The sequence below is a fragment of the Cyclopterus lumpus genome, chromosome 15 (assembly GCF_009769545.1).
Source record: "Cyclopterus lumpus isolate fCycLum1 chromosome 15, fCycLum1.pri, whole genome shotgun sequence".
Classification (NCBI taxonomy): Eukaryota; Metazoa; Chordata; class Actinopteri; order Perciformes; family Cyclopteridae; genus Cyclopterus; species Cyclopterus lumpus.
Genome location: NC_046980.1, coordinates 9,998,486 through 10,011,273, shown reverse-complemented (window position 1 = coordinate 10,011,273; position 12,788 = coordinate 9,998,486). Strand labels below are relative to the sequence as shown.

General features: G+C 41.7%; 1 protein-coding gene across 2 annotated transcripts; it reads left to right on the top strand.

Moving 5' to 3' along the window:
* Window positions 1-1,136: 1,136 nt before the first annotated feature.
* Window positions 1,137-11,792, top strand: ptena (phosphatase and tensin homolog A). 2 transcript variants are annotated; one of them, XM_034551712.1, is made up of 11 exons: window positions 1,138-1,670; window positions 2,032-2,138; window positions 5,886-5,970; window positions 6,107-6,151; window positions 6,238-6,281; window positions 6,510-6,748; window positions 7,064-7,205; window positions 8,887-8,955; window positions 9,468-9,634; window positions 10,301-10,564; window positions 10,685-11,792. In XM_034551712.1, the coding sequence occupies exons 2-11, from the start codon at window positions 2,060-2,062 to the stop codon at window positions 10,868-10,870; spliced, it is 1,320 nt and encodes a 439-aa protein (XP_034407603.1). In that variant the 5' UTR covers window positions 1,138-1,670; window positions 2,032-2,059; the 3' UTR covers window positions 10,871-11,792. The 2 variants fall into 2 exon arrangements, with proteins under 2 accessions (XP_034407604.1, XP_034407603.1); XM_034551713.1 differs by lacking the exon at window positions 8,887-8,955 and having other exon boundaries at window positions 1,137-2,138.
* Window positions 11,793-12,788: the final 996 nt, after the last annotated feature.

The window sequence follows — 12,788 nt, the reverse complement described above, 5'->3', positions numbered from 1 at the left end:
GAAGCAGATTCTAATTAGCCTCACATTGGATTAGATCATTTAATCTGCAATGTTTCAGGTAACCCCATTTAAATCTGCATTTGCACCCTCAGTATAACATCTCCAATTACTGTACATCCAACATGTCACGTCGCTGTGAAATGACGGCTACTGGGGTAATTCACTTGTGTACTACAGGCCTAATATTTCTGAATGTAGGATAACCGTTTTTTAACAGCCCAAACTGTATCCCTGGCATGACGGTTGATGTACAAGACATGCACCTTGGTTACATATGAAAATGTCAGTTAGTGATCAAAGATTTTCTCTGGAATGGTTTGATTGAGTACGGCCTCCTCAGATGTAGGCTGATGTTTACACACAATTCATTAGGAGAGATGAACATGAAGATTATGACAGTGCCCTCATGCTGTGGCTGTGACATAAACACATGCAGGGATTTTTGCTGCTGAAGTGAAAATGCATCTGAGCTGCAACTTACAATTACTTTTGTTATCGATTAATTTGTCAATTGCTAAGATAATAAATTTACAATCATTAAGGAATAACAAAACCAGTGGAACTTAAAATTAAATAAATTAATCAGGAATCAAAGTACTAATTGATCATTTGACTAATTGTTTCAGATATAATCCAAACCACTTTAAATAAATATTGTGGATGCATTCAACATTTTTGAGTTTTTGTGTTCTTGAACAGTGTCATTATTATAATTATTACAATAATAATAATAATAATTATTATTATTATAGTATTCATTGAAATAATATATGAATATGACTATTTGTCATTTTACTTTGCATAATGCACTTGTTTCTGTTAGTGAGCGTCAATAACAATAATGTACACAATAAAATAACAGACTATGTATGGTCCATGCAATTAACAACGTTATAATCATTTAGTAATATTTTGAGGAGATTGTATGAAGAAGACAATGTAGGAACCGCAAATTATACTAATTTTAAACTACAAACATAATAAATGTATTATGGATTGATAGGTTACGCGGATATATTTTCTACGGCCTGACATTACAGTTTGAACCGCGAAAAGTGACATTATGTTGGAAACTTCCCTAATTACAGTCACACGTGATCACTTTGACAGAAGGGAGCGTCGCATGCCGACTCACTTTATCCTTCCGCCAGAAGCACGAAATAACTCAATTGTCGCGTATTTTGAGGTGAAAACAATTACTTTTGAGAGCAGTTGTTCACCAGCATCAAAAATCCTTTGTCGAAACACAACGAGCGAACGCTGCATTTACCGGTTTCATTTAAACCGTGGAACTATACAGAGTAAGCGGAGGGATATTTGTTCTAAAATCCCAGCCTGCTCTACCTTCTTTTTTTCCTTCGGTGGAGGCCATGATGGGAGCCTGAGAGTTCAGCTGGAGCGAGAGGAGCAAGAAAAGAAGATGATTCCCCGGGACGGAACTGTCACGCCAATCTCTGTGAATCTATGAGCTTTGTATAGTTTATATACATTCAAGGTGGAGCCTGTCACTTTTCTTCAGATATGTTCTTGGCAATCAGTCGATGACGATGTTGAATCGTTAGGAGGCTCTCGGATCGAAGCAGGAGGCAGCGTTAGCTATTGTTGCTAGCGGCTAGCTAGCTAGCTCGTTACCTAGCGAGCTGACTGGATCCGGGTTTCGGTGAGAACCGGTGAGTCCTCTTCTCCTCGCGCTGTCGACCGCGGGGGGCTGCGATTGAAACCCTCCGCTTGGACCCGCGTCTGGCATCCGAAGGACAACTGCATATGTATATTATTCGGGAGTGTTTTGCGAGACGAGTTGCAGGGTTTGGCAAAGTCGGGCCTGCGCGGAGAAGCGGAGCGAGGAGGCCCGACTTTATGATCCAGAGGAAGAGCCTTTCTAATCCCACCGACACACACCGACAGCTCTGCTGGCTCACACGTCCCCGCGAGGACCCGCGAAACAGAGAGCTGCCGGCGACCGAGAGCAGACGAGCTGACTGCGACGCGCAAGACCAGACCGCTGATCCCAGACCTGTTTCCATCCTTTAGCCCGTAAAGACTCCTGTCACCTGCTACAATGGCTGCGATTATAAAAGAAATGGTCAGCCGGAACAAAAGGAGATATCAAGAGGACGGCTTCGACCTGGACTTAACATGTATCCTTTCCAGTGGGTTTGTTTAATCTCCACAGCTCCCAGATCAGTTACCAGTAATGTGTAATGTTCTCATTGAAGCGGCAGAAATGGGACCAGAAATGTGAAGTAACGTGAGGCGGTTAGCTTCCCTGCTAGCGAGCTAGCTGGCTGGCTGGCTGGTCAGACAGCGCAGCTTCGCTGTCAGCCAGCGTGTTTGAAAGATGGTGGATCTGTCAAACCAGCACGCAGACATGTCACAGTCGTGTTATAGCCGGAAAACGCACCGTTCACCTGGACGTTGTCGTGTGTTTTTGAAAGAAGCGTTATTTTAGTGACCGTGACGGTAGTCGGCCAGCGGTGGAGCGAGCTCGAGGTTGTGAAATTGTTAGTGGCATTAAGTCAGTTATTTATTTATTTATAATCATTTTGTGTATTTGAAGACCGGTAGGTTAGATGGTGTCTAGTATTTTTCTCTATATGTAACTTTAAAAAAAAAATGTTTTTACATCCAGATATATGCATGCCATTTAATTATATGGTAGGGTTTTGTTTTATGATGCAAATGGCTGAAAGGACTAACATCCCTGCTGTAAGATCACTCACCTTTCCTTTATCTCGGCTGTGTCCTCTATGGGTGAGTATTCATTGATGGACTTTGACAAATCTTTGAAAAATCTAATTAACATTTCTCTTTCCCTTTTTATAGAGAGTCATTTCCATCTTTAAGAATTGCTATTTCAGGCCCATCTGCAGGACTAATTTCTCATCCATTACCACTGATAATAGTTGACCTGGTTCCCCAGTGCAGTATTGCTGCTACGGAAGTTGGTACTTTTTCGTGTTTTGGTTGGTCATGAACTAGATTAGCAACTGATTTAATTGTCCATGGGCAACTAAATGCAACATCTGTGTGACAGTACTGAGATTGTGTCAAGTCGGATGTGAACTTGACTTAGTTTGAAGATTTATGCCTTTTTGGCCTTTTTAGGCCTGAGTTTGATATTTCTGGATGTAGAGCTGAAACAAGTTCATTTTGATACGTTTTTAATGGAAAAATTGTCTGCCTCCGGCATCTCAAATGTGAACATTTGCTGGTGTTATTAGTCTTGTATGAGATTTAATTGAATATCTTTTTTTGGACTACTGTTCAGTCAAAACAAGACATTTGAAGGTGTCTGCTTGGGTTCTGGAAAATTGATTAATTGACTAATCAAAGATACATTTGGGGAACAAAAGTATTTTGCAGGTTAATCAAAATTATTATATGGTGTAGCCCCGAGTCCGTATGGCATGTGAATTAAACATGCGTTGGTATTTATTCATAGTATTATTGACACAGTATTATGATATTAACTTAAACTTTGCTAAAAGCATTTTTGCTCTTCTGTAGATGAATGGAAATGTAAAGCGGAGTGCTAGTTCCCTTGACTCAATACTATAGATAACATTAAGTGTCAGTCGGAATGTTTGTCTGACGGCAGATGATGAAACGTGCGCATCACAGCATTTGATCAGATGTTTCTCACCTGTTTTTTTTATATGGTAAAACTTGTGGCAACACTAAAGCTGCCTGCAGAAATTTGTGCAGATGTGAAGGGGGCACGCCACTCTAAAGTGGCATCTTTCTTTTGACTTAATCTCCTCTTGTTCAGATGTTTCTAACCATCCCTTTTATCATTTTTGGCATAGTCTCTAAAAACAATATGGGCTTTCTGCAGTTATGTAATGCAGTATCACAGTTCTGGGAATTGCCCTTAAAATAGAGTTGCCAGTGATCTTGTATCAGGGTTGCTGTCTGAGTGCTCTCTCCCTCTCTTACCCTCTCAACCCACCACCTCTCCTTGGCTCTTTTTCCTTACTACTCCCACTGTAATTCTCCCTCCCTCTGCTTTGCCCCCTTTTCTCTGCTCTCCTCCTTTCCTGTCCTCCCCACCCCCTCCTCACTCGGCGTTAGCCGGTTCCCACTCTCCCTTTACCCCCCTTTCTCTTGCTCTCAGTTGTGGATTTGGCGTATGCATAGAGCCGAGGCAGGGCTTGCATTAAAGAAAAGGCGTGCCTGAAACGGCAGATTTTCTTTCTTTTTTTCCCTCCTACTTGGAGCTTCCGTCAGGGGTCCCGTATGTGCGTTTCCTTCCAGCTGCAGAGACCGAGCACCCCATGCCCTGGGCTAAGGCTCTCCTGGGAGCTCTGGAGCTTTTTAAAAACACTTAGAATAGACTGGCTGGGATCACTTTGCCAGTAGGTCCAAGGGTTAGATAGCCAATCAAATAGCATAGAAAAGCTGTGTTGGCCCCTAATTAGGCTTTTGAAGCCCTAATGGACTGGATTATGGCACAGTATGTACACAGTATGTCCCTGTAGCTCTTTATTGTGAGCTGCAGGTCAGTAGCTTGGCAGTATGCAAGTAAAAACATAGATTTGCTATTAGGCTTGTTGAATTCATGCATCAAGGACTGTGTTGAGCATACCTCAGCTGCACTACCTTGGGGCACTAAATGTGTTCCTCTCACAGGGGTTTATTAAAGATTTTGATTTGTTCCATTTTTTTCGAGCAGAAATTGCTTTAATCTCTGGATGTGTGTGTATTTGTTCTGGGTTCAAATATTTTTAGAAGGTCTTGTATGCGTGCGCACCAGCTACGCCAGAGTTAGTCAGATGGCTGTGTCAAATCTTTCTGACCAGTTAAAAAGTGATTTGACGCGGAGTAAATAAGGTCTGCTCAAAATGAAACACGCATCCAATAAGAAATATTCAGCTTTTCTATTTTTTACAGTGGCACAGGAAGCGTATGTAAAGGTTGCCCTTTTAGTCTGTGGTTTACGTGTGAAATCTTACAGCTTATGGCAACACGCAGACTTCAGTTACAGGTAGGCGTTGCAGGCCTCAAAGACACGCGTGCCAACCCAATTATTCTTTTATCTGCAACATGACACTGATTTGTGCCTTTTTAAAATTGTATGTATGTCACAGTATAATTGGCCGCAACATTTTCCATCCCAATCACGTGCTGAAATATGGAGCCCCGTTTGATGGTATAAGGGAACTTTTAAAAGCAGGTGTAGCACGACCAAGTTGGTGCAAAGTGTTGCTTGCCACTTGGTTCTTGTCCGCTGCAAGTAAAAACACAAATGGGTTTTTGTTCGATAAAAACGTTGTTTCTTTTTCTACCCGCGTGTCGTCTCGCTGTTGCCTGCATTCGATCTCAATTGATATTCAGATTGTTCCGGCTGAGCTCGAAAAAGAGATAAGCTGAACATTTGCCATGATCCCAATATAACTTTGGGCTCTAAAAATAAATGCAGGTCAGAGAGCGGAGACTCTCCTCGTGCAGCCACATGTGGGCCTGGCTCGTACAGGAGCGCTGTTACGCCTGTCCTCTCTGCCTGCGTCTCACTGTCAAGGCCATCGGTCACAATACAAACACACACGCTGATCAGCCCCCCTCCTCTGTGCTCTCCCATCTATCCATACCTACAGTGACACCCTGGTATTTACACTGGCTGTTACTTTCTAATGCTCTGCTACCCGTCTCTGCATTGTTGTCATTGTGCTCTAATGGGAAATTCTTAGATCATAATATAAATAGATTGTAACTTCTGTTAAATATATAAATGTCTTTTTTAGTTTTATTACATAACTGTTGAAGGCAGAACTCGTTCTTTAGGTGGAAGATTTTTCTGTAATGCTGCCTTCATGCCTTATTTTCTGACATGGCTTGAATTTCACAGTCATGCACAATGCACATTTCCTTGACTCCAGCCTGAACAGATATCTACCCAAACATCATTGCTATGGGCTTTCCAGCCGAGAGACTCGAAGGCGTGTACAGAAACAATATAGACGATGTAGTACGGTGAGTTGTGTTTCTTTTGTTATGTCACCCTAGAAAAGCGGAGTATAGGGGAAAAGCAATTTATCACAGAATAGTTCTGTTCATTTTGCTCTGGCAGTTGATCTCATTAATGTATACTGTTCTCTCTTGAAAACAGGTTTTTGGATTCAAAGCATAAAAACCACTACAAAATCTACAACCTGTAAGTGTTCCACATTTTTGTTTGTACCTGAACTGTGCTTTGTTCATAACTTCCTCTCTAACTGGATTTTGTTCTTCCCATTTCAGCTGCGCAGAAAGACACTACGATACTGCCAAATTTAACTGCAGAGGTAGGCTACTTTTATTTTTATATATATATATATATATATATATATATATATATATATATATATATATATATATTCCCTCTTAAAAAAACAGTTACCTAAATGCCTGACACACAAGGTTGATACAATGTCTACTGTGTCTAGTCTCCTCTCACCTGTTCGCTCTGTGTCCACATTTATTTTCCTCTCTGGTTCCAATATTGCGTGGGCCTGCATCGCACCACGCATCAGTTGCACAGTACCCCTTCGAAGACCACAACCCTCCTCAGCTGGAGCTAATTAAGCCGTTTTGTGAAGACCTGGACCAGTGGCTCAGCGAGGATGACAATCACGTGGCGGCCATCCACTGTAAGGCCGGGAAGGGCCGCACTGGAGTCATGATCTGCGCCTATCTCCTCCATCGAGGCAAATTCCAGAAGGCCCAAGAAGCGCTTGACTTTTACGGAGAAGTCAGGACAAGGGATAAGAAGGTGTGATAATAATCTGAGGCCAAAATGTCTTCAAACTACAGCTTCAGATACATTGGTGCAAATGGGGCTGAAGCAAAAAATTCTATTAATTATCAATTAGTCTGCAGATTATTTTCTTGATTCATTGTTTTAGCCTGGATCTCATTGTAAAAATAAATAAAAAGTCTATTGACATTAAAATTGTTTTAACAAAATCGACAAATATTTAATTGACCATGATATAAGGCAGAACATACTATTTGGCTTTTTTTTGGCAGAAAATGGAACATAATTTTCTACGTTCTGGACCTCTAAACATTGTCACTGTTGTTGCAGGGAGTCACGATCCCGAGCCAGCGCCGCTACGTCTACTACTACAGCCACCTACTGAAGCACCAGCTAGACTACAAGCCGGTGGCGCTCCTCTTCCACAAAATGGTGTTCGAGACTCTCCCTATGTTCAGCGGGGGCACCTGCAGTGAGTCACGCTTATGTTCAACTTTAACTCCAAACTAGGGCGTAGGCATGCATACTGCTGTTCAAATGGAACGAGAGTCTTGGATGTGTTTTGCGCTGTAGGGCTCACCCACGCTGCAGCTTTGCACCGTGGAACAGAACGGGTCATCTACGGTGAGGTTTAGTCGTCCTGCGCCATAGTATGGCTGAATTAACTGCAGTATATTTCATAGGAAGTTCTCTTACAAGGCCAGCTCATTCTCTGCCCTCTTACAGCATGTTTTCGATCAGATTTCCCCCTGTTTGTCACAATGAGCAATGTACAATTCTTAAAACTCAAACTTGTGCAAACCTTAGCATTTTTAGTCATCTTTTTGAACATTTGTAGCTTCCTCATAAGGATTGCCTTTTAAAGAAGACAGGTTCTGCTTTCATTCGTCTATTGTCTGCTGTGTAATACCTTTCTTGTGCACCATATTCAAAGGAATTGCATTATTCACTGTTTAAACAGAGTCAAGCAGAGCCCAATACAAGGTAGTAAACGGTGCACACACACACCCGACATTACAGTAAAAGCCAGATAAGTTGTATGTGCTTTACCCGCCCATAACCAGAAAGTTACAAGAAGTCAGTAAAGCAATTACATATGTTGGTCAGTGTTAATTAGTCAGTCGTTGTTTTTTAGTCGCTCATGAGTATTCGCATATCACTGCATGTTTGCTCTGAGCTTGAGTGCTATGACTTTGTTGTAAAATGGTGTGAACGCAAACACTGGCTCTTGTTGTCCCCCGTGTTCAGTGGCAGAGACCAAAAAAAAAGTTGGGCTAGGAATTTTCTTTATTTAAAAAGTGCGTTGAAACCAAAACCTTATCAATAGCAGAGCTCATTTTATCTTTCCATATCCTCGAACTTATAATTCAACTGAAGTCTTCTCCACAGAGAAATTTGTGAGACCTTTTGGGTGAAATTTCTTAGCAGATAATGACTCTTTTCAACTATCAGCAGAAATAAAAGATTTTATTGTGCATGTCCATATTTTCTCAACATGTTAATGCTGTGTGTTGCTTTTTAATAGGTTTAATGTCTTCAGAGGGGGGAGGACACCCTGTCTCTCTCCTTAAAAATGTGTCCAAGTCCCTCAATGTTGTGCCTCTCTGTATCTGAATCTCTCCACTTTTAGCTGTCAGTCACAAAGCGCCTCCTTTTTTAATTTCTGTGACTTTTCCACCCTTAACACCTGACTGTGCTGAACATCCCCTGACTATTGATCTTTCCTCCTAACCTTCCCTTTAAAAAAAAAAAAAAAATGCCCTATTCTTTGTGACGTCGTTATCTGAACACACAAATCAACCTTTTCTAGCTTCAGGTTTGCGCTCACTACAGCAATGAGAAGAGTAGCAGCTAGTTTAAAAATTAAGTTACAAATTACTCTGTTTCATATTTTCTGTTTGCTAAATTTATGTTTTGTGGTTGAGCAATATTAAGTTCCTCCTTCCCCATTTGTGCATCTCGCAACGCAAATGTTTGACGATGCACACGTCCGCCTCGTAGCCGTGCACTGTATGTTTTGAAGATAAAACCATGTAGATGCACATATCTGTAAATATTTGTGTCGAGCTCTTGTGTTTGTGCCTGCTGTGTTGTCAGGCCCCTTACGGTCCAGCCAAGTCCTGTTTGTAATAATCTCCTTCTTTCTCTCTAAGGGGACAGTACCGTTAAAAACAGGAGCGAGCCGATCCCTCTGGGCTTCAAGAAAGGGAATTGGCATTGGGGTAAATGAGCCTTTCATCCATTATTATCATTTCACTCATTCGTTTTTATATGGCCCCAGAGATCCACCAGGCATCCACCAGGCAATAGCAGTCATGTTGCCTGGCAGGATAGGATTAGTTTATATGAAGTCACCGCCGACACCTCTACTACGCTGACATGGAGAACGCCGGGTTTAAATTCTTCTATATGCAGCGTGTTGTGCCAGTATAAGACCAAACCGGGACTGTTTATCAGAATAGGGTTGATTGTGTCTGGTTCAAGGTCTCTTTGGGTGTGACATATTGTCTTTCCCCTCCTTAATTCTAGCATGTTTTGCACTCAGAAGGGAGAGGTGGTGGTGGTGTGCTGTTTCTTTTTGTCAAACTCATGCAATAACTCTGGTATCTTGTCTTGCCCTCTTGACACACTCCCTGCTCCTCCCGTCACTCACTCTTCTTGTGTTTTCTGTGTCTCTTTTTCCTCACGAATCTCACAATCTTGCCCTCCTGTGGTGCAACATTGACTCTTGCAGATCCCCAGTTTGTGGTGTACCAGCTGAAGGTGAAGATTCACACGTCAAACCCCGCACACACGCGTCGCGAGGACAAGCACATGTTTTTCGAATTCCCCCAGCCGCTGCCAGTTTGCGGAGATATCAAAGTGGAATTCTTCCATAAACAGAATAAGATGATGAAGAAGGTTAGTTGTGTTGATGCCTATTTCTTTAATTGGAGCTTAATCTAACTTGTTTCTGTCAATGTGATTATTTCAGGGTGCCAACAATTATACTTTTTTTTCCTTCTTTTTTTAAGATGAGGCTGGCTCCATTCTTTTTTTAATTTTAAATTTCTATTGTCAATAATTCCCACAAATACAAACAATATAAATGTAGTTATTTTTCTTGCAAAAGCCTCGTAATAGTGTAATTAGTCTGTTCCATAGACATCTTTAACCATTTACAAACATCAATTAGCCAAACTATTTATGCTGGTTTACATTCCTTTGTTTATTATTTAGTTCAGCTGTCCTGCCATAAATACTGTATACATTCACTGTTGAAAATAACAAATGCTTCATTTACTTTTGTTTTAACATTTTCTAAAAACAACAGTGACTGAAAGCTCTAATAAATGAAACTATTGCTACGAGCAAGATTTTCGTCTTCAGTAGAAACACGTGGTCAAAAGGCAGAACTACAGACGAGAAGTTTGAGAGTATTTTGAGGCCGACCAAAACAGTGTTGGTTTAAATTTGACATTTGAGATTTGTTGACTATAAGAATATAACCAGCTGTAATGAAAAGTTCCTTTTGAATTCTCTGCCCAATTTCTCATGACATTTCTTCTCGTCACTTTTGCCCTGTAGGATAAAATGTTTCACTTCTGGGTGAACACCTTCTTCATCCCTGGACCAGAGGAAAGCGGGGACAAGATGGAGAACGGGGCGGTGAACAATGCAGACAGCCAGCCGGGCTTACCGGCACCGGGCCAGGGCCAGCCGCAGAGCGCCGAGTGCAGGGACAGCAGCAGGGAAAGCGACAGGGACTACCTCATCCTGACGCTCACAAAGAACGACTTGGACAAGGCCAACAAAGACAAAGCTAACCGCTACTTCTCGCCAAACTTCAAGGTAAGGATTCATTTGGATGCTCGCATGAGTCGGCCAAAGAGCAATGATAAGATTTGTTTATGACTATTATTATTAATACTATTGCACAGATTGAAGTTAGTTTCTGATTTGCAATTCCAGGTGAATTTGTATTTTACGAAAACCGTGGAGGAGCCTTCGAATTCTGAGGCAAGCACTTCGACATCCGTCACCCCGGACGTTAGCGACAATGAGCCAGACCATTATCGATACTCTGACACCACTGACTCTGATCCGGAAAATGAACCTTTTGATGAAGAGCAGCACACGCAAATCACAAAAGTGTGAACTCTTTTTAAACAGGAAAAGAAGAAATTATACACCAGAAAAAAAGGAGAAAACTTGAATATAAACTCAAAAGAAGAACCTTTGTCCCTTCCCTCCCCCAGACGGCAATAGAATATCATCATGTCAAATGCCAATTTTAGGGAAAAAAAGATAAATATCCTGACCAATATATTGTTTTTTTATTTTTCTTTTTTTCTTTGGCACAGCCATGTACCATGTGCAAGGTATTGACACTGTTGCCCCATGGGAAAAGGTGCTGTAGCTATAAACATGTGTGTTTATATATATCTATATACATATGTATATGTATATACATATATACATGCATATATAAACTTTTTTGTGTCAAAGACAATGGAAACCACAATCAGGAGATGGGAGTTGAAGTGTGGGAGAAGAATGATATACTAGGACTATGCTGCTCCTTCTCCTGTCTAAACCAAGGCCAGTGCTGCAGTCACTTTGTTTCACTCCCTCTCTTCTCCTCCCCCCTTCCTTCTCCTCATCTTTTACTCTCCCTCCCCTCCATCTTATCCTCCTTCCTATCCTCCTTTACTGTGAATGCTTCTTGTGCTCTTTGCAGGCTGTCTCACGTGACTTTTGGTCTTTGTGCAGTGCAAACTGCATGCGGGCAGTGGGTTTGGGGTGGGCGGGGTTATGAAGAGGCTGTGATGTCTAAAGCATTGCCATTCCTGTCCCCACTGTGTATACGTTAAATTATGCAGAACAAGGCATCCCATGTAATTGTTAATGTTTTTTTTTATCCTAAGATAATAAAAATATAATACACAAAACAGCAGGGAGACAAGTGTTTGCAATAATGTCAACACTACATTTAAAGGACAATGGTGATTTGCATGTATTGGAATTGGCGTCCAGCCCTAATAAATGTATGCAATGTTGTCTTTTCTTAAAGAAACAAGCTTTGAGATGTGTCTTCTGCGTGGGGTTCCCCAGTGCTTTGAGTCATACTCAGAAAATTACATCAGAGGTTTATGTAATAGTCCCCCTTAGCTGTTCGCCGTTAATGAAAATCGTGCCGAGGAAAAGCTTATTTCGCAAGAAGCAGTTGTCGTTCAAAAGCGAAGCTTATACAATCTTTCATTAGACACCATTGCTGTCAACTGTAGTCAGGCTTTTAAGCGACAGTGCCCCGAAACTCAAGCATGTGAGAGGTGGAGGAAAATGTGCACAAGCGCTGTAAAGCAGGTTGTCGTGGCAGCTGCTGGAGCTGTGTTCACAGTAACTTCCTGCTTTAAAGGTCAGCGCTGCAAATAGCGGGTGGGACTATAGGTGGGGAAGTGATGGAAGGATTATTATTAAATGCTCACTTCAAACAAAAAAAATGACCCAACTAGGGAGCCGAGCGTCTACAGTAAAGTCAGTCTATTGATTGTCATGGCAACAGGTTGCTCATTGAAGTTGTACGGCAAAAGTCTATTTTGCTAGTGCTGCAAAGTAACAGTTTCATTTCCTGAATTGCTTTCAAAGCAACACTAACCTGACCTAAACATTAATGAGCTAAAAGCGGCTTGACCTCATACCGAACCACCACTGTTGCAAGCAGAGTGGCTGCTGCTGGTTAATCAAGGCGTTCTCTGCATGAAATGAGCAGAGGAAGGAAAAGGCTACCAGCCCAGGAGGGAGGAGCGCGGGCCTCGGGTAGACTCACGGGCTCCCCAAATGAAAGAGTAACAGGATTAACGACCATGTCACTGTGATAGGAGAGCAGAGAGGGTTGAGACCCTGGATAAAGCAGGGCCCACAGTCTCCTGATAATAAAATAAAGTATGAATTAAACATACATACATATATATATATATATATATATAAGATGTTCCACCCCTAGAGGCAAGCAGTCACATAATCCCCTTCTGCTCTATTAAGACTTGGTCCTCGGCTCCTTCGCGTTGATAGA